The sequence below is a fragment of the Pezoporus occidentalis genome, unplaced genomic scaffold (genome assembly GCF_034315485.1).
Source record: "Pezoporus occidentalis ecotype Australia unplaced genomic scaffold, CSIRO_AGI_Poc_V1 ctg263, whole genome shotgun sequence".
Lineage (NCBI taxonomy): Eukaryota > Metazoa > Chordata > Aves > Psittaciformes > Psittacidae > Pezoporus > Pezoporus occidentalis.
Window position 1 is genome coordinate 13,287 of NW_026914534.1, and position 21,216 is coordinate 34,502.

Here is a 21,216-nt window from a genome sequence, read left to right on the forward strand (position 1 = left end):
CTTCCTTATTCTGAAGGACAAAGAAAGGGCAATCTGTGGGCACGTTGGAAGCCACTTCTCTTGCTCCGGTCACACAGGGCTCATCATTAAGGCCATATCCACCCCTATGGAGTGCACAAAATAGCCCCAGGAAAGTCAAGAAGCCAGCAGCTTGCATAAGATTTTAAGACCAAAAAGCAGCCAGGAACTCCACTAAAACCAGAAGAAAAATAATAATAAAATAAATAAATAAAAATAAAAAAAAAAAGAGAAAAGGCAAAAAAAAAAAAAAAACACAACAAAACAGCCACAAAAAAAAAGCCCAACGGAAACAAGCAATGCAGCCCCACAGCAGAGAAACAACTTTGAGGCAGCAGTGCAGGAATAGCAGCAGCTCTTTAAAGAGCCATGCACCTTCTTCTAAAAATAGAAGGGAACTTAAAACTCCCCAGCCCTCATATAGAAGATACTGGATTCAGGCACTAGTGCCAGAAATGGAAGAAAATTAAAAACAATAGTCCACTTTGCAGTGAAATACAGCAGCTATCATCATGGTAGCATATCACATTAGGCAGCTTGATAAAAACATTGGTAACCCTGCCCTGCCTGAAATCCTTCACTAGTATGCTACAATTAACTGCTAGAGAAAACCAGTACCAAATCTCTTACACGATAGCGTTAATACACAATGGAAAACGGAAAATAACAAGTAAATTAAGGCAGGGAACATGTATCTTTTTGTTAAAGAATTGGTTCTGGGCCAGTCAGGACCAACCAACTTCCTCAGGGTTGGGGGGTTTGCCTGTACTTTGCACCATCAGAATTTGAAAATCACAAGTTGCCCAGAGTTGAATAGTAATCAACTACTGTTTGATAGTCTGCAACAGGACAAGAAAACAAAGTAGATTGATACAAAACATTTGATTTATATTGTCCACAATTAAATATTACAGAGAACATATGAAAAAAGCTAGAGCTTGCTTACTCCTTAGAAGGAGCAATGTTCACTTCACTACCATATACAAATGTAGCTACAGTAAGATTTCTCAAAACAAAAAAAAAGTACCCCTCCCCCCCAAACAGGAAGCAAATTTACAAGAATATTAATAAAACTAATACCCTCCACCACAGAAATTCAGGTAGTAGAGAGCCGCATAAATTAGGCCTGAAGAAAAAACAGCTTACATGCCTGTGACTACATTCATTAGGAAAAAAAAAAAATAAAACTGCAGTGATTCAACCTTTCACGACCATTGTGGGTGGCTCTGAAAAGAGCCTTTTTATCCATTTTGCTTCTTAGATAAGCTCACTTAGTTTTAGCTTTGTGGCTGTCAGTCTTCTTGGGCAGCAGCACGGCCTGGATGTTGGGCAGCACGCCACCCTGCGCGATCGTCACCTTGCCCAGCAGCTTGTTGAGCTCCTCGTCGTTGCGGATGGCGAGCTGCAGGTGCCGCGGGATGATGCGAGTCTTCTTGTTGTCGCGGGCCGCGTTGCCCGCCAGCTCCAGGATCTCGGCCGTCAGGTACTCCAGCACGGCTGCCAAGTACACCGGGGCGCCGGCGCCCACCCGCTCCGCGTAATTGCCCTTGCGCAGCAAGCGGTGGACGCGGCCCACGGGGAACTGCAGTCCGGCCCGCGACGAGCGTGACTTGGCTTTGGCACGCGCCTTCCCGCCCTGCTTCCCACGTCCAGTCATCTCTAAAGCAGCTCAGCAAAGACACTTCCAATACTTCTGACGAAATACGAACTCATTCCTAGCTATCTCCGCCAACGCATTTATGTATGGTTTGGTCGGAGCGGCAGCATCTTCTCTGATAGGCTGTGAAGAAGGATTATTTTTTGACAGCCAATGGCAATGAGGATCGAGAAGTGTCCAATAGCAGATTTCAGGTCGGTGTGACGACCTAATAGGCGCTTGCTGCCAATGGTGATGCGGCGCTATTGAGCCACTGCTGTGCCGGCACCGCTATAAAACAGGCAACAGCGACTTGTGGATTTATTTTCTCGTGTTTTGTCGTTAGTGTGGTGTTTTAGACGTGATTGTTTTTCAAGAATGCCTGATGCGGCTAAGTCTGCTCCTGCGCCTAAGAAAGGTTCCAAGAAGGCGGTGACCAAGACCCAGAAGAAAGGTGACAGGAAACGTCGCAAAAGCCGCAAAGAGAGTTATTCTATCTACGTATGCAAGGTGCTGAAGCAGGTGCACCCCGACACGGGCATCTCTTCCAAGGCCATGGGCATTATGAACTCCTTTGTCAACGACATTTTTGAGCGCATTGCCGGCGAGGCCTCGCGCCTGGCACACTACAACAAGCGCTCCACCATTACTTCCCGGGAGATCCAGACGGCCGTGCGGCTCCTGCTGCCAGGTGAGCTGGCCAAACACGCAGTCTCCGAAGGTACCAAGGCCGTTACTAAGTACACTAGCTCCAAATAAAGTGTCTGCTCTCTACGGGGACTAGGCAACCCAAAGGCTCTTTTAGGAGCCACTCGCTTTTTTCAGTAAAAGCTGGTTCTTTGACTTACTACATTCTGTGGGTTTTTCAGGAAGGGAATAATAGTAATGTTAAAATACTGTCTGTTTCAGTAAACCTAGATATAGGTAACCAATTCCCGTTAAACGATGTATTGTGTATTTGCTACAGGGGCAGATACTTCACGATTCCCAAAACAGCCCTAGAACCCACTTCACTTTGGGGTGGGGGAAGGGATTTGAATAGTGATCTGTGGAGATGTTCCCATTAATGTCCTATATAAGCGTGTTCTCGGTAGCCGGTGTTTTCTCTTCCCCCGTGAAACACTCTTAACAGGAAATTTGTGAGCTGGGAACATAGAAATCACATATGTCTGAGGGTGACCTTGTGATTTTGTTTCAGCAAAAAGCTTCAGGCTGGACCAGTTTTCCCGTAGCATTCTCGTGGAGGACAGAAAGCAAACCGAGGCGTTTTCAAGGCGTTCTTTTACTAGATCCGCACAGCCCTGCTTGCTGTACTGATCTCTGCTCCGGCTCTTCCTCCATTACCCCGGTTTTCCGGGCTCAGTAAATCCCCCAGCAGGGCAGGGGGCGGGCGCCACGACCCAGAACCTCGCAACTGCCGGGCTGGGTTGGACCTGAGTGAGAACTTTATGTAGCTCCGCAGCAAGCGCCCCCGACCGGGCCCTGAGCAGCTGCCGGAGGACGGGGATTGGTGTCGGTGGCGCTGCCGGCTCGGCGCCTGTCGTCGCTTCTCCAATACATGCTTCTCTGACGGGAGCCGACGCGTATTCCAGGGAGGCGGAGCAGCTGGGGAGCATTCGTTTTGCACCAAGCGACGACTGCCACCTGCACGGTTACCGAGAGGGAAGAAACAGAGAACTGGATCAGGGAAGAAAACTTTGTTGTGAAGGAGTCTTTCCCAGCAGTCGCCATGCTGAGAGGAGGCGGAGAGGGGGAAAAGGGGCGGTGAGGGGGATGGGATTCAGTAGAAGGCGAGTCTGAGGCACGAAGGGCGGGGCTGTGTGTGAGTCGTTGGGCTCTGTGTGGTTCGTTTCGGGGAAGCGCAGAGCAACTTTTGTGTTGGGGTGGTAAGAGTAGTCTTGGGTGGTCAGGCTCAGGGCACCGACCGGCAGCCTGCTTACTACAACACTAGATTCCCGGCCTCCCTCCACGATTTCCTTGAGCTCCAGGATTTATATTGCTGCAACTGCAGTCCTGAGCCTTGCGCACACGTAGGGCAATGAAGGAAGCTCCGGCCGGGGCAGGATGGGAGACTCCGGCAGAGCCCGCAGCCAACGGATTGCCCGGAGACCTCAGAGCACCTTCGTTCCGTGTGGCACTGGAGAGTCTGCATAGGCAGCCCGGCACTGTGCCTTTAAGCGGATCGGTCTCTCCCCTCAGGCTACACAAGGGGGAGATTATCTGGGAGGAGCGCACACACACCGTCCCTTCCGTCGTACTCATGCACACAGATTTGGCAGGGAAGCCACCTGTGGAAGTCTGACCCTGTCTGGATGCCAGGTACCCACCAAAGCCACTCTCATGCCCCTGCTCAGCTGGATGGGAGAGAGAAAATACCACAAAAGGCTCCTGGGTTGAGATAAAGATAGGAAGAGATAACTCACGAGTTAATGTCACATGCAAAACAGACTTTGCTTGGAGACATTAGTTTATTACTAAACAAATCAGAGTAGGATAATGAGAAATAAAACCAAATCTTAAGAACACCCCTCCCTTCTTCATAGGCTTAACTTCACTCCTGACTTCCCTACCTCCTCCCCTCCAAGAGCACAAGGGAATGGGAATTCCTCTCCTCAGGGGGAGGACTCCTCACACTCTTCCCCTGCTCCCGTGGGAGACTGTCCTTCATGAATTATTCCAAAGTCAGTCCTTTTGACTTCAGTTCTTCATGAAGTGTCCCAGTCCTCCAGGAACAGGCTACTCCAGCGTGGGTCCCCCACAGGGTCACAAGTCCTGCCAGCAAACCTGTTCCAGTGTGGGTTCCTCTTTCCACAGAGCCACAGGCACTGCCAAGAGCATCCTCCAGTGTGGGCTTCCCACGGGGCCACAGTCTCCTTTGGACATCCCCTCCTTTGGTGTGGGGTCCTCCACAGGCTGCAGGTGAGATCTGTTCCACTATAGACCTCCATGGGCTGCACATGATACCAGATTAAACTAGTATTCCATTGTGGATGGAGACACAGTCAAGGCTGAAAGGATTCTCGAGATAAGGAAGGCATGCAACAGAAGAACCAAATGTCTTCCTTCAAATAGATGAGGGCCTTCCTCTCTTCAATAAGGAGGAAGAGAAATAAGTAAATGGCTGCAAGAGAAAACTGCTAGAAGAGCCTCTTAGGTCATAAATTTGCCCAAACAAGAGCATGTAGTTAATTGGCGAGACTAAACAAGCACTCCCATGTCCTTATATAACAGATGTCCATAAAAGGGTAAAATGAGGTATTTCTCCCCAAGTGACCACCATGACCAGCAAAGACCATTCTTTGAATTCACAGTGCCTGGCCGTATCTACCCAAATTACTATATGCAATGAGAACTGGGTGGGAACTTCACAAATTATGATGAATATGTATATAATAAATGTATGTAAGCTGTAAACTGTCTCTTCTTGGTGTGCATGATAGGTGGAGTGATTCCCCCATGCACCCAATACCGCAATAAAGTCACATCAGTTTCCTAACCTGTTATTCTGGTTGGAGAGTTTATTTTACTGGATTTCAGTGGCACATGGGGACAGCCTGTCTCTCCATGGTCTGCACCACGGTCTATAGGGGAATCTTTGCTCTGGTGCCTTGGGCACCTCCTCCCCCTCTGCCTTGGTGTCTACAGAGCTGTTTCTCTCACATACTCTCACTCCTCTCCTGATGAAATTGCTTCTGCCCAGTAACTTTTTCCCCTTCTTAAATACTTTATCCCAGAGGTGCTGCCACCATTGTTGGCAGACTTGGGGTTGGGCATGGCCAGCAGTGCATTCACCTTGGAGCTGGCTGACACTGGCTCTGTGTATTCTCACCTGCTGCTGCTCTTCTCACAGAAGCCACCCCCACAGCCCCCTGCTACCAAAACCTTGCCACAGAAATCCAATACACCACTCTTCTCTTAGTTCCCCATTAGTTAGCACAAATTGATTTTCTGTGTTATTCTCATCTGTCCAAGAAGAGCTTCATATGGTCCCTTCAGAGTGGAATAGTTAACAACAATGGTGAGAATATCTTGGCATGAGGTGGGGATACAAGTTCCTTTTCTCAGTGGTGGGATGCAGTGCCTTCTCTCCTCAATCCTATGGCAACCATCACCAATATAAACAAATATTTTTCCAAACAACACAGCACTTGCATACTGTCTATGCTCTTCGAAAGCTGTATTATTTCAGGATTTTCTTTTTATTGAGTTGAAGAGGATCTAAATTAAACCCCTCTTCTCATTGGATTTTTTTTCAGACACGTGGCAACTCTCTGCAATTTATTGTCTGCCAGTGTCTTCTCCCTAATAGACACTGGTGTGTATTGCATATTGTCTGGGAGAGAAAGACAAGTGCCATGGAAAGAGATGATGAGAAACAGCTGGGATCAGCATTAGAAGATGTGGGGGGAAAAAAAAAAAATCTCAGGTACTATGAGTGAATTTTCCTGGGGAAGTTGCTAAGCAACCTTCCCTTGGCAGTCACAAGTGTAAGGAAATAAAAATATACAAGCCACAAAGGTTAGTTTGATGTCTTTCTAGATGTGAACTAAATTGTATAGGGAACTGAAAATGGGTAACCTGAACTCATTGCTGCGTGGGAGGGGTAGGGGTGGGGAGGATCTACCAACCCCCTGACAAAAGAAATGGGAAAGTATCTAAGACAAATAAAGGGATTTGTAAGTGTGAAAAGAGGGATTTTAGCACCCTTTTGCTCTTGAAAAGCCCCTTCTTTCCCACAGGAACAGCCCACAGAGATATCCAGCCAGCCTATCCCTCTCTTAACTTTTTGTTGTGATTTCAGTTCTTATGGAAGAGCCGATTCCCTGAAGGAAGACTGACATTTGGAAGGGAAGTTCTGGGTACCAGTTTTGTGCAACAGAAAATCCAACCCTGGGCCTGTAACGTAGAGCAAAAATGCTTTATTCATCACATGAACTGTGTACAGGCAGATTTTATTGCAGTCTGCTTGTAATTTTGTATTCAAACTCCTTTTCCATAAGGACAACATGCTCCTTGTTGCTAGAGCCCTTTTTCTCCCTTTTCCTTTGCTAGACTCGAAGGTGGCTTGCTCGAGAATTTCTCAAGATATTACCTTCCACCCACTGGTTTTAACCTCTTTGCTTAGGGGTTGAATTTAGGCTCAGGTGTTACTTTACATGCTGTACCTGCACGACCTCATCCCAGCCTCATCCCTGTGGACTTGTCCAATGATCCAGGGCTGTGGCTGTCAGTTGCTACAGCTCAAAATCGTGATTCAATGCCACAAATCAGGAATGAAGACATTTGATGAGGCAGGGAAGAGGTGGCCCAGTCACTGCTACATCCCTGCCCCACTCACCGTGTGTGGGTGCTGAGGGGCTGTGTCCCTGTTGGTGGCAGCATGGCCCTGCCTGCCCAGCTGTCCCTCTTGCCTCCCAGTTCACCTGCCCTTGCAAGGCAGGCCCCTCCTCCTGCTCCCCCCAAACTTTGTTGAACTTGTTTGTCCACCTAGGAATGTATTTCCTGGAGTTAAGTTAGACGTCATATAGATTCTCTCCCTTTACAAACACTTACTCATCTGTCCCCATCTAGTGTAGGTAAGAGGATTGATGTAAAAACTCACCCAGTTCCAAGCAGTTCATGAGATATCAGACTTCACAGACCACTTTTTCTACCTTAACATGCCATCACCTCATATACCTGATGGTGGAATAATATCAGGGCAGGCTCCCCATGATTTCCACAAAAATGACCTATTGCTGACTTAGAGTGACACAGCTGGATATTGTATCTACTTCCATGAATACTGGCTGCCAAGTATCATAGGTGCTGATAAGAGCGGCCTTTGGTCTGTTCTGTCCTTCCTTCATCTTTCCGTCTCCTGTCCTTTTGCCTGCTTACCTCAGCCATCTGAAAGTGCCTCCTGTTTGTTATTCCACTTGCTCCCAGGAAGTTGCTACATAGCAGCACTCTCCCATCCCCACTCTTCCATTTCTTTCTTGCAGCATGGAAGCGATGCCTGTCATTACTGAAGATGTAGCATCCACCTCTTTCCTGCCTCGTCAAATGTCCTCATTCCTGATTTGTGGCATTGAATCATGAGTTTGAGTTGTAGCAACTCAGCCAAAGGATGTGCTGAACATTGCTATGGTCGACCTACAGAGACAGAAGAAACTTGCGGTGGGTATTCTTAAGCACTAGAGAAGACAAATTATTTCTTTATCCAACAGATGATAGTTACCATCCTCACACCTTGCTTCAGTTGTCTGTGTGCAGTCAGGCAATAATAAAGAGATGGACAAAGGAGAGAGCTAGTGGCAGAGGTGACATAGTGATGCAAATGCATGACATCCTGAGGAGAGAAAGACGTCCCAAGGAAGGTGTGAATCAAAGCTGTGGGGCATTGACCACCTGCCTCAAATGTTTGTATGCTCGAGTGATAGTTGACAGTACCCTGCGGGGAAGTATATGCTGGTGGTGTCCTCACACTTTTCTCTGCAGTAGTCCTACTGACAGGCAGGGCAGCTGGGGTACTCTTGAGCCAGCTTAAGAGCAGGAATAATTAAAAATTAGGGGCGTCATAGGTATGTAAACTCCTTTTGTTGATCTCATTCTGTGAAAGAGGATCATGGTTTAAACCCAGCTGGCAACTAAGTCCCACACAGCTGCTCGCTCACTTTCCCCGTCCACCCCTGGGTGGGATGGGGAGAAGAACTGGAAAAAGGAAAAAAAAAAAGAGACATGAAAGCTCAGAAAACATAAGTGCTGCACAATACAATTGCTCACCACCCGCTGACCAATTCCCAGCCCAACCCAAGCAGCAATACAGCATTCCAGGTAACTCCCCCGAGTTTATATACTGGGCATGATGTGCTGTGGTATGGCATACCCCTTTGTCTAGTTTGGGTCAGGTGTCCTGTCTCTGCTTCCTCTTGGCTTCCCATACCCCTCTTCACTGGCAGAGCATGAGATTGAGAAAGTCCTTGATCAGAGTAAACATCACTTAGCAACAACTAAAACATTGGTGTGTTATCAGCACTGCTCTCACTCTAAAGCCAAAACAGATCACTGCACCAGCTACTAGGAAGAAAAATAAGTGTCCCGGCTGAAACCAGGACAGTGAGATTCACTTATTCTCTGAATACTGGGTTGCATGCAGACCAGCCTTGCCAGGGAAGCTTCTGGAGTAATCTGCAAGGCCTGGAACAGCTGTTTTCTGAGGAAAATGAAGGACAAAACAGGGATTAGGGACTGTAAGTAGCAAACAAGCAAAGTGGCTCTTGGAAGCAAAAAGCCCACTATGACTTCCTGTGTATCTCCTAGGAGACAATCACAGCTCCTTTTGAAATGCACGGGTATTCTCAACCTCAAAATGTTTGTGAAGGAGCCATGGATATCATCTTTCCAGTGTCTCAGTTTTCTTCCCAGTCCTACCTGTAATTGTCTGCTGCTCATTTATCAAATCCCACAAGGAGGAAAGGTAGCTTTGTTGTCTTCCATATCTGAAGTACTGCAGCTGATTGCACTCTTCCTATCCATCACCTATCACAGGTCTTCTGAGCCAAGGCACCAGGCAGTTCAGAAGTGGCTCAGCCACACAACCTCTGCCTGAGTTGTCTGGGGCTTGTAGGAGACCATACAGGACAGCTCAGTTCTGCAACAAGGTGTGCTGTTACAGGTTTGTCACTTCTCAATTCACCCTGACAAAAACCAGACCCACACTGGTTCAGCGGCCAGGCAGTCATTTTGTTCTCATTGTCCTGAAACACAAATGAAAACTTGGTCACGTGGTGCAGCACCTTTGCTGAGGCTGTTTGTCGAGTGGGCAACTTAGGGAAAAGACTGCTGCCTCCTTTGCCAGAGTAATCCACAGTGGGAAGGAGCTGCTGCTCTCCAATATGCAGGGCAAGCAACAGCAGTCCAAACATGCTGTACTGAGAGATCCCAGATGACATGCATAGAGTGTGCAGCAGCAAAGGACATGTCACATTCAGGTGGCATTGAAATATATTATTTCATATGTTCATGTTCCCTCCAAAAATCTCAGACATTTGCCTGAACAATTAGTAATAGCCTAGTGATACCTAGAGTTTCCATTCTACACATCCTTCTGCTCTCCAGCTCGGGTACACATTTTCCAGGCATGTCAGATTTTATGTACCCTGTGGCCCTTCCAGCTTATTAAAGGAATGGGTTAAACAGAAAGGATGTCATGACTGGCTACTTTCTTTCTACCTGAATTTACATTCCCTATTAGCAACATTGCCCTTTTTATTAAACCATTGATATACACATATAAATTTATCCAGTACAGTAACATTTTGTACATATTATGATTATATCATATGAAAACATTAAATACTAATAAAGAACCTTATATTTGACTGGTTGATTGCTTGCTTGATCTGAATTGATTCTTAGACCTATCACTTAACTAAGGTTGGAAGATATCAAAAACTATGTGGTCTGAGATGATTTCTCTCTTGCTTTTAACCAAAGTAAAATTTAAAAAATAATTAAAAAAAAAGTAAGAAAGAAAATCTGAATATTGCAAGGAAATACTTTTTAAGAAATATCTACTTTTAAGAAAGAAGAAAGCTGTATCTATGGATCCTCTTGTAATAACTACATTTTCTGCCTAATGCTATCCATATCTCTGGTAATGGATTTCTTATTTTAAGAGGCACTGATCTGTTTGAGGATTTTAAATCTATATGAAGACAAAAACCTTTTATGACAGTGGAGAATCCTTTTCTGGAGAATGAACAGTATGCAGTCATAACCTTTTCCCTGTTGAGACATGAAGTCTTCTTACTGATGTAACAATGTGTAGTGGCTTAGAACATCATGATAAATCAGGTTTTAAATAAAATCCATCATCCATGGACAAAATAAATTGTGTTTTAAATCAAATCCTTTATCTATGGTCAAAAGATATTTCCCAAATCACCCAAAGTCTGCAATTACATCAAGGGCAGATTTTAATTGCTTTGAGTGATTCTGTGACTTCATGTATGTTTATTAGGCACCTGGAGCACCTATAAGTCAGAATGAATTTCACCAGATTGCCAATATAAATTATGAATGCTCAGCAGCACAGGGGCTACTTGCTTTAGAAAATATTGATGCTGCAGAGCCTTAGGCAGCCTAAGGTAAAAAACATGTTAATGGGACTTACAGCTATAGGCTTACTGCATGATCTTGATCACCCTGTTTGAAATATGCATACATATGCTGCAGTGCTGCCTCTTCAGCTACATTTGTGAGATGGATGCTTCCACATATCTTCTTGAGTAAATAAACTTTTACTAAGTCCAGCACTGTCATAGTTTACTTGGTGGGATGAATGACAGGCTGGAGTTCTGCAATTGATGGCTATAAACTGTTGAGAAGGGACAAGCATGGAAGGATGGGGAAGAGGGAGGATGTCCTCTACATAAAAAAGAAATTGACTGTTTGTGCAAAGTTCTCTTTGAAAAACAATGATGAAGAGTTGAAAGCTATAAACTCTCAAAATTAGAGGAAACCTCATGGTTGGTATTTACTACAGGTCGCCCAATCAAGGAGAGGATATTGATGAATCTTTCTCACCTCAACTACAGAAAGTATCATGCTCAGAGGCTTTGTTCCTGTTGGGGGATTTCAATCAGCCTGATATCTGCTGGAAAAGCAGCAGCACAGTGAGCTGTACGCCACCCAGGAGACTCCTAGACCATGTTGAGGTTAATTTTTTAGTCCAGGTGAAAGACAGTCCAGCCAGAGGGAAAGCACTACTGGTCCTGTTGCTCACCAACAGAAATGAGCTAATTGGAGAGTTCAAGATTAGTGTCAGTCTGAGCTGCAGCCTGGGCCCAGGACCATCATTAACTTGAGGAATATGAGCCAGGCAAATTGTAAAGTCAAGACCTTGAATTTTAGTAGAGTGAACTTTGAGTTGTCTAAGGAACCAGAAGATGGGACCCCCTGGGAAACTACCCTCCAGGATAAAGAATCTGAACAGAGCTGGCAGCTATTTAATATATTTTTCTTAGTGAATAAGTGCTCTTGACTCTCACATATAAAAAAGCAGGCTGGGAATGCAGGAGACCAATAAGGCTGAACTGCAAGAAGGAAATGGACAGGGAGTGGAAGCAAGGATATGTACCATGGGAAGAATACAGGGATTCTGTCCATGTGTATGGAGAAAGCTAAGGCACATCTGGTGATGAATTTGGCAAGGGATGTGAAGAACAGTAAGAAGAGCTTCTGCAGGTTTGTTGATCAGAAAAGGGAGACTAAAGAAAATGTACCACCCTAATAAATAAGACTGGAGATCTAATGACAACTGACATGGGGAAGGCTGCGGTACTCAACATTTTTTCTGCCTCAGTTTTCACTGGTAATTTCTTTTTCCCACAGCTCTCAAGCCCCTAAAACTCAAGGCAGGGACTGAGAGAGCAAAGTTCCTCCTATCATAGGAAAGGTCAAGTTCAAGACCATCTGAGGAACCTGAACATACTCCAGTCCATGGGGTGTGATGAGGTTCATCCCAGGGTCTTGAGGGAACTGCCATAGTTGCAAAGCCACTCTCCATAATATTTGAAGTCATGGTAGCCAGATGAAATCTCTAGTGACTGGACAGAAGGGAATATGACACCAATTTTTAAAAATTGTATGATACTGCTTTATAATTAAAAAAAAGTTAAAAAGGAGGACATTGGGAACTACTGACCAATCAGTCTCACCTCAGTGCTTGGTATGATCCTCCTGGAAGCTATGACAAAAAATACGGAAGGCAGGGAGGTGAGAAATGAGAGGTATGGATTTGATGGCTGGACTGTTGGATAAGGAACTGGCAGGACAGTTACATCCGAAGAGTTATAGACAATTGCTCAATGTCCAAAGGGAAATGGATAATGAGTGGTGTCCCCTATGGGTCTGTGCAGGGACTAATACTATTTAATACCTTCATCAATGATATAGATAGTGAGACTGAGTGTATTCATAGCAAGTCTATGGATGACACCAAGCTGAGTGGTATGTCTGATTTGACAGAGGGAAGGGATACCAGCCAGAGGGACCTTGACAAGCTTGAGGAGTGTGCCCAAATGAACCTCATAAAGTTCAACAAGGCCAAATGTAAAGTCCTTCACCTTGGTCAGTGCCATCCCCAATATCAGGAGATAATGGAGGATGAACTGGTTGAGAGCAGCTCTTCAGAGAAAGATCTGAGGATACTGGTGGATGAAAAATTGGACATAAGCCAATGTGTGCTCACAGCCCAAAAAAAAAGCAAATCCTGTCTTGGGCTGCATCAAAAGAAGCATAGCCAGCAGGTCAAGGGAGGTGACTCTCTTCTACTCTGCTCTCATGAGACCCCACCTGCATCGAGCTCTGGGATTCCTGGTACAAGAAAGATATGAACCTGTTGGAGAAGGTCCAGAGGAGGGCCAGAAAAATGATGAAAGGGCTGTAGCACCTCTCCCATGAGGAAAAGCTGAGAAAATTGGGAGTTTTCAGCCTGGAGAAGAAAAGGGTGCAGTGAGACCTTATTGCGGTGTTTCTACATATGGAGGGTGTTCATAAGAAAGAAAAGACTTTACAACAGGACATGTACTGACAGGATAAGGAACAATGTTATAAATCAAAAGAGGGTAGATTTAGATTGGTTCTTAGGAAGAAATTTTTTGTTACAAAGGTAGTGGGACACACTGGAATGGGCTGCCCAGAGAAGTTGTTGACGACATCAGTCGAAGTTTTCAAGGCCACCTTGTATGGGGCTTTGAGCAACCTGGTCTAAGTGAAAGATGTCCCTGTTTATGAGAAGGGGGTTAGTCTAGATAATCTTTGAAGGTCTCTTCCAACCCAAACCATTCTATGATTCTTAGAGCACCAAGTCACATGGGCTCAAAAGAGGGACCTTCATGAAAGTGTTTGTCCAATAGCAAAGTAGGAGAAAAATGAGTCCTTGCATTGACTGACATTCTGAAAAATTTCTGTCACATCCTGATATCTCAGTCCACTGTGAGTAGTACCTTCTACCCTTTGTATTTTAACAGATGTTCTGCTTGTTTGACTATTTTATTTTTCAGGGGAAAATAGGAGACAGAAGTCATTCTGTCTTTTACTTCATATCAAAAGAAAAGTTCAAGATCTTTTTTCTTTAAGATAAAATTTGAAATAAGTAATGATTTTTTTTTAAATAAGGTTGCTCATTAATTTAAAGGAATTAAAGAAATTAAAGGGCACTTACAAAATTATTTCCTCCTTCGTCTCCTCTACCTGATAATGTTTGCAAGATCTCTTTGCATTTCTTCCTTTGCTGAGCCTAAAACTAACAGTCTATAATTGAAAAAAAAAAAAATGAAGGAGTAAAGATATGCCATCAAAATGTTGGAGAACCAACAAATGAACTTTTAGGAAAGCATATAGACTGCTCCAGGAGGGAGCTGCTATATCAGGTGTTTAGAGGAAGGACAGAGGCCAGGAATGCATTTTCAAAGGATCAAAAACTTTAGAGGTAAAGCTCTTTAGAGGTGGACTGAGTATGATACAAGTGAATAGGACAAAGTGTGATACAAAATGTGAAGGAAATATGTATGCTACAGAACTAATACTCAGGAATTTCTTCTCAATGGTATGTGTCCTTCCCAATAGACTCACTTTTGTGACAATGTGGTTCAGAATCCACAATTCACAGTGGGGTTAGCTGGTGAAACCATCGTGAAATATAGCATCAGTATAGACAGCTCCAAATTCACATGATTTTTTGGTTTTGTACTCTAGCATATGATGTTATTCTGCCGCTTGTCTTCTCTAGACAAAAGCCCCTATGAAGTGCTATCGCATCTCTCAGCAGTTTTTCACACTTCAGGTACACCCTAGTCATGGTAAACCAGCACCACTGACAGGGTCTTAAAACTCTTTCCCGCATTGTACTATATATGTCTGAACATGACACTCCACTTTCAACTCATCTCAAGGAAAAAAAAAAAAAATCATTTTATGTGTATTCAGTTTGTCATACGTTATAAAACTCATGGGTTGGAAAAAAACATGCCTTTGTTTTTTTCTCGGCATTTCTGAGGACATAATTTTGAATTTACATTATTTTGTTATTAAAGAAATGACTTGAGCCTTACCTCTCTTTTTCAGAAAGAAAACATGCACACCATATTTTGATTATTGTTTTTTTTACCCACAACAGCAGATTCTGTCTAACAAAATGCCTGCAGTATAGTGTAAAAGTAAGCATAAAAATAAACTCTATCTTAAAATAACAACATCGAATTTCATGTGTTTACATATTGTCTTTAATCAAAAGAAGCCTTTTGGATAAAAAATCGGAAATTGCTTCATCAAAATATTTATACAAGGATGCAGAAGACTGAGGGAAACAGTGAAACACCTTTTATATGTTCCTATGAGATGTTCGAGGTACTGACTGATTCAAGAGAACAGTTTTTCACATTAAAGTTTCTGGTGAAAACTATCTTTCTTTTACTTCTTAGTAGCTCTGATTAGAGCTAAATAGGACACCGTGTCCAAAGGTTTCATTATTTTTCAGTGATGAAGCCGTCTTATGGGAAATAACTCCTAACCCAGAAACACCGCTGAGTGGCTACTTTGTGTTACTTGCTTGTTTTCAAAGCTAATTTACGGTAAGAAAATGTCTCTCAATTACCTCCATTTTGCATTATCTTGATGAAAAACCCTCTCTGGAACATGAATCCGCTGCCACTGTGACAGTGCAGTCACAATCAGAGTTTTAATTTGGAAGTGAAAATCAAAATCTCACTGTCTGGCTTTGCGTGCAATCGCAAAACTTGGAGATTATTGGCTTCCCTGAAACTCATTTGAACTTCCAGCTAACAGAAACAACGAGAGACAAAATACCCTCCCTCCGCAGCACGAATGCTAAGAAACGGGGAGCCGCAGTCACGGTTTTTTAACGAAAAACACACTTTTTTGAGGAGGAAGAAACACAAACCGAGAAGCAGATCGCAGGGCGGAGGGGCCGGCCTCTGGAGGCAACGCACCAATCAGGGCTCGCCGCGCTGCTATAAATGGGGGCGCCGCCGCTGGTCCTGCAGCTTTGGTGGTGTCGTTTGCTGAGCGTTGCCATGTCGGAGACTGCTCCAGCCCCAGCTGCGGAAGCAGCACCGGCAGCCCCTGCAGCTGCTGCCAAAGCGACCGCCAAAAAGGTGAAGAAGGCGGCGGGTAGTTCCAAAGGCCGGAAGCCCGCGGGCCCTAGCGTCACTGAGCTGATCACCAAGGCCGTGTCCGCCTCCAAGGAACGCAAGGGGCTCTCCCTCGCCGCACTCAAAAAGGCATTGGCCGCCGGCGGCTACGATGTGGAGAAGAACAACAGCCGCATCAAGCTGGGGCTCAAGAGCCTTGTCAGCAAAGGTACCTTGGTGCAGACTAAGGGCACCGGTGCTTCCGGCTCTTTTCGGCTTAGTAAGAAGCCGGGAGAGGTGAAAGAAAAAGCTCCGAAAAAGCGAGCAGCTGTGGCCAAACCCAAGAAGCCGGCAGCTAAGAAACCTGCCAGCGCCGCTAAGAAGCCCAAGAAAGCAGTGACGGCTAAGAAGAGCCCCAAGAAAGTGAGGAAGCCTGCGGTTGCTTCCGCCAAGAAGGCGGCCAAGAGCCCCAAAAAGGCGATTAAGGTTGCCAAGCCCAAGAAGGCGGCGGCAGCAGCTAAGAGTCCAGCCAAGGCGAAAGCGGTGAAGCCCAAAGCAGCTAAGCCTAAGCGTTCCTTGGAGGCGGACACGGCCTTGGTGATCAGCTCGGTAACGCTGGGGCCCGCGGCCTTCCGGACTCTAGAGCCACCCGTCGCCTTTTTCGGTTTCTTGGTCGCAGCTTTGGCGCCAGGGACCGGGGCAGCAGCAGGCACGGCAACAGGAGCAGTCTCCGCCATGATAGCTACGAAACACTCAGCGGCGGCCCGAGCGGCAGCTCCCCTATTTATAGAAGCGCGGCGCGCACTGATTGGTGACTCCTGGGCGCCCCGCCCCACCACCTCCCAGCGCTCCGCGATCCGGGTTGTGTTTCTTTGAGCAAGATAAAATGTTTTTTATCTACTTTATCTGCCATGAGCTCGCCCCCTTTGCGTACGCTGGGGCAGTTGAAGGGTGTATTTTCGACTGTCGGTGTTTAGTCGCGAAAAGAGTGGACTTTGGGTAGAGAGGAAGCGATAAATCCCGAGTCCTGGAACCGAACTGACATCCAGAGAGGGAAAGTTTTGTTTTTCTTTCTAAATTAAAAAAAAACCTTTAAAGTTGACGTGAGGCAGAACACTCGCTGTTAATCTTTAGGGGGTCTTTTCTGAGTCAGAGAAGAAAGCGAGCAGTTAGAATTCCATTCTTTAAAATAAAATGCTTTCAGAGAGAGTGAGGTAGCACAAACTGCCCCGAGCCGTGCCTCCGCTTCTCTCACCGTAGTTAATACCTCTGGCTGCTGCAAAACACTCGATTACGGATGTTTCCTCCCCCGGTACTTCCAAAGCTAAAGTTTCCAGAGGCTATGGGTGAAATAATAGACAGTACATACTTTATTTACCTCAGAATGGGCTACTTTCTCTGCAACCCTTTGCTGTCCTTCACATAGCAAAAGGCTCTTTGATGTTAATGGGATAAATCGGGACATGAAGAAAGATGAAAGCTTTGTGCTGAATCACTGACCTTCATGTAGGTCTCTAACATACAGAAACAGACCACACTCTAAATAAGGCACATAGTGCTATTTGTGTAAAATCTGTTAGTATGATTCAGTAAGATGGAGAAAAAACTGGCAGAGATTGAGTCTTCAAGAGATGTGAAAGTACCATTTTTCTATTTTGATGCCAAGCCAGGAAGAAAAATCGCAATTTTTGCTCACTGCTCTTTTGCCAGGTTACAGGTCAACTCACAGCAGGTTCTGTACATAAAATCTTTGGCTGCAGCACGAAGTGATGCAAAGCTGTTTATCTGCAATGTGGTGACTATATCAGCATTCACATCTTGTCAGCTAAAACTCTGTATGTATTTTTTTGTCTCTGGCAGGAGTTCCTAATTCATTTACCTTGAAGTTTAATGGCCATAAGCCAGTTTAGCACCATCATATTGCTACTGCATTTTTACTTGATATCTACAAACTGCACTTGCAGAGTTTATGTATGACGTTGACCAGATAATCAGCTTCGCTATTTCAATGAAGTGAAAGATCTGTGACTGGAAAATATCATCTCATTCCTCTCTCTCATTGCACTACAGGGAAGGCAAGTGAACCTCTTGAAGATTTTGAGTGACCCTTCATCTTCAATTAATTCACAGAGTCCCACCCTTTAAAACTTCATACGGGCAGTTTGACGCTTTCTCGCATATTTATGGTAAAAGGACTTCAGAAAAATAAACATATATTTTTCTCTCACTTGCGATTTCTCTCTAACTCTTCTTCATTGCTGAGGTCTCCTAGCTGAGGAGTTATTCTTGAGATAGTGAGGGCAAATAAGGTATCAAATTCAGCAAATCTGGATCCGGGCGTTCAAGGCTTCGCTGGAAGCAGGATGGCTTATAGACCAGTGCTAACTGAGAATTTTATAAAGGCAAGAGAACTTGACTGTAACACATTTACTTCAAGTAGTAATAGGGGGCATAAAGAACTGAGTATTGAAATTACTGTCTCCTAAAATTTCCTCAAATTAGATGGATGACTGTATGTCTGCTCTGTCTTATCCAGCTCTGATGTCCTTCAAAAACTAAACTTGTGGCCCTGTCTGTAAACTGAATCTTTTTATACTCACCAACTCTTTTCATATTACTAATGCCAATACTGAAGCCTTTCTAACTCACAATAAAACAATTTCCCCCAATCTCTGCACCTCTTATTTTGCAAGAGTAAGCATGCAGCACAATAGCACATTTTCCTCCAATTCGTAACTGGATATTCTCAAGACTGTTTCCCTTACGTAGTCAGAGGGAATAAGATCTATGATTAAACTCTGTATAGCTGTGACAACTGTAACACTAACAATCTCCAGAGAAAAAGCCTCTCAGTATGTGCCAGAGCAACACTGCGGCACATTGTAGTAGTCCTTGTCTTACTCCACTTTTGAGGCTACCGATCTCTATCAAATGTTAAATGGCCATTTTGCAATTCAAAGATGGGTTTTGTAATTATTTTAAGTTCTACTTAATGATTTTCCACTTCCATGTTCACTTCATTATTCCCTTCCCTTGTTGTTAAGAAGATGATATGCTCTCATTACCATCTCATAAACAGTCGCGCCGTGTATGTCAGGGGGAGGATGCAGAAATACCAGAGGAAAATCAATGAACACAAGGAAAGCTGAATACAGTGTTACCTCATTCAGTAGTGAATACACAAGGACCATGGTTCGCCCTCCTCCCCCAAATACTGCTATTTCTTATGTGATTAGCAGCACAAAAAGCCTGAAGTTATGCACCAGAGGTCCTTGCTCTAGTTATGATCAAGCTCACTTAGCATACCTGGAAGGAGTACCCATTTCCCTGCAACGCAGACACAAAAAAGGAGTGGACAAGGAGGACACTTGCTGGGAGAGATTCTCCCTCCCTCATACATTTGCCATCAAAATTAGAGCAAGCTTTGCTGCCTCACCTTAGAAGAGGTGACCATCAAGAACAACAGGACCTCAGTAGTGTTCCATGTTGTTCATCTCTACATGCTCTGTCAGTATGGACAGAAATATCTGGTAGAGTAGCAAAGAACATTTTTTGGCAGTGTTACCAATATGAGCCAGCTCAGATCGAAAGCCTCTTTAGAGCACTTCCAGCCAGCATGAAAAGTATAGATTATTATAACCACTAACATGTGCCTACTAACTTGAAAAAATATATAGTAATTTAAACCAAACTTAAAACATGTAAGACAAAAAGCAATTTTTGCAAGATCAGGGTAATTTTCAATTTATTGCATGCCCTTTTGTGGTACTTAACCTGGCGCTAGGTGACAAAGTGTAGAGGCCACTGTAGATGACATTACAAGTCCCAGGAAGAGCACCTTACAGGGGTTCAGTATTCAGCTTTTCTAAACATACTGAGGATAATTCTTCCTGAACTGTTTGCTCCATTTCCTCCCCTTCCTTAGGACTTTTCCACATGAGTATCTAACTGTACTGCATTTATTCATGTCACATTGTCATGCCTTTCTCAAATATGCAAAGCCCATCCGGATTTTGGAGGTGAGAGAACTGAGAGTTGCTTATTCACATTTCTTAAAGATATAGTTACTTAGATCCTCCAGGTTTTGGCTGGTTTGGGTTTCCACCTCCTGCTGAGGCCTAGCAATACATGTTAACTCTCACTATTTCCTGTCAGCAGAAAACCAGTTCAGAGATGATGCATCTAATCTCACAGGAAAAAAAAAAAAAAGAAAACAAACAACCAAATCACAAAACATAAAACCTGTTCAAAATGCAATGAATTTTTCTCCTCTTTTTAATTTGTCACAAACCTCAGCTCACCTGTGTACACACACAGGCCAGACCAGGATATCAGTCTGCAGACAAGGACAGGATCAGGCCTGGTGAGGGACTCTGGGGTCAGACACAGTCCTGGACATCAGGCACCTTCCTAGTGCAGGCAGGGCTGTGGGGAACTGGACACCAGCCCTGTTGCTGGTAGGGACTGAAAACCCCATGGAGGCTGAAATGGGATCCTGGGACCTGGGTAGGGTGGGAGGAGTGACATGTTAGGAAAGGACAGGCCCAGGAAATGCTGGGAAGGTTCTGCGCTGACATGACCCCTCCTAGGTGTAACAGGGATTATAATATGTTCTCAAAGCTCCTGCTTCAGCATCTGTCTAGATCCAGCATCTGTCTAGATCCAGACAATAAAGAGTGACTTTGGCCAAGTTACATGCAAATGTTTGATTACAGACCTGTGCATTTCACTTATTAAAAAACTCTACTGCCACTTCTACAAATAATCATCGATATTGGATGTAGTCACCAGCTTTAGGTTCGAGACAGCTGAGAACAACAGTTCCTGCACCTCAGTTTTGTGATTCCCAACTCTTTTGTCATCAAACATATCAAAATGTGGGAATGGCTTGGCTTGGAATAGGACCCACAGTAGTCAGCTGGATCTGAGCCACCCTTCTACCTTCACTTCATTGACCCTCACAGGGAAACATCTAAAGAGGTTTTGGACTAGCAGCAGTCAGCTTCAGTTGCGAGACTGTCCGTTTAAATAACGGCATTTCTGCCTGCTCCAGCACAGTCACAAAGCCTCAAAGAGTGCAGAAGAAAAAGCCCTTTGTTCCACGTTTTAGCTGTTATCTGGAGAAAATGCTGACCCACAGTTTTGATTTGGGTGACCGTGTATATGTCTCTCTACTAAGTACTGGTGGGAGTTCCCATCCTTTCCCTTCGCACTCTGAACCATGATACATCACAGTGGTGCCTTAGCCAGTTTCGTTTCCTCTAGAGAAGCTGGTCTCAAAGTTCTGGTGGCGTACAGCCCTTGAGGTTCACCTGCTCCCCATAGGTGTCCACCCTGGGCAAGGAGAGGATAATTGCCTTTACTTGCTATCAGCAGATAAGCATATTAGCTGTGCTCTGATTAATCTAGACACATATGAGCTGC

General features: G+C 44.7%; 3 protein-coding genes and 1 long non-coding RNA gene across 4 annotated transcripts in view; 3 read left to right on the top strand and 1 right to left on the bottom strand.

Annotated features, from left to right (window-relative positions):
- Positions 1-1,248: 1,248 nt before the first annotated feature.
- LOC134166474 (histone H2A-like) lies at positions 1,249-1,689 on the bottom strand. Its single transcript, XM_062624145.1, has one exon. The coding sequence runs from the start codon at positions 1,673-1,675 to the stop codon at positions 1,286-1,288; it is 390 nt and encodes a 129-aa protein (XP_062480129.1). The 5' UTR covers positions 1,676-1,689; the 3' UTR covers positions 1,249-1,285.
- A 343-nt stretch (positions 1,690-2,032) lies between these two features.
- Positions 2,033-21,216, top strand: part of LOC134166482 (histone H2B 5-like) — a 218,780-nt gene continuing 199,596 nt past the window's right edge. Inside the window, exon 1 of the mRNA XM_062624160.1 lies at positions 2,033-2,414. Within this exon, the coding sequence (XP_062480144.1) occupies positions 2,033-2,413 (381 nt within the window). The 3' untranslated portion in view covers position 2,414. The remainder of the gene's footprint in view (positions 2,415-21,216) is intronic.
- Positions 3,343-5,155, top strand: LOC134166535 (uncharacterized). The gene is made up of 2 exons (XR_009965906.1): positions 3,343-3,418; positions 4,469-5,155. It is a non-coding gene; the product is annotated as an uncharacterized LOC134166535 (long non-coding RNA).
- Positions 15,718-16,668, top strand: LOC134166533 (histone H1.11L-like). The gene has a single exon (XM_062624244.1). It carries the CDS (start codon positions 15,736-15,738, stop codon positions 16,666-16,668), a length of 933 nt encoding a protein of 310 aa, XP_062480228.1. The 5' UTR covers positions 15,718-15,735.

Excerpts from the sequence above, each read along its gene's own strand:
- LOC134166474 (XM_062624145.1), bottom strand. The coding sequence starts at position 1,675 with ATGACTGGACGTGGGAAGCAGGGCGGGAAGGCGCGTGCCAAAGCCAAG.
- LOC134166533 (XM_062624244.1), top strand. The coding sequence starts at position 15,736 with ATGTCGGAGACTGCTCCAGCCCCAGCTGCGGAAGCAGCACCGGCAGCC.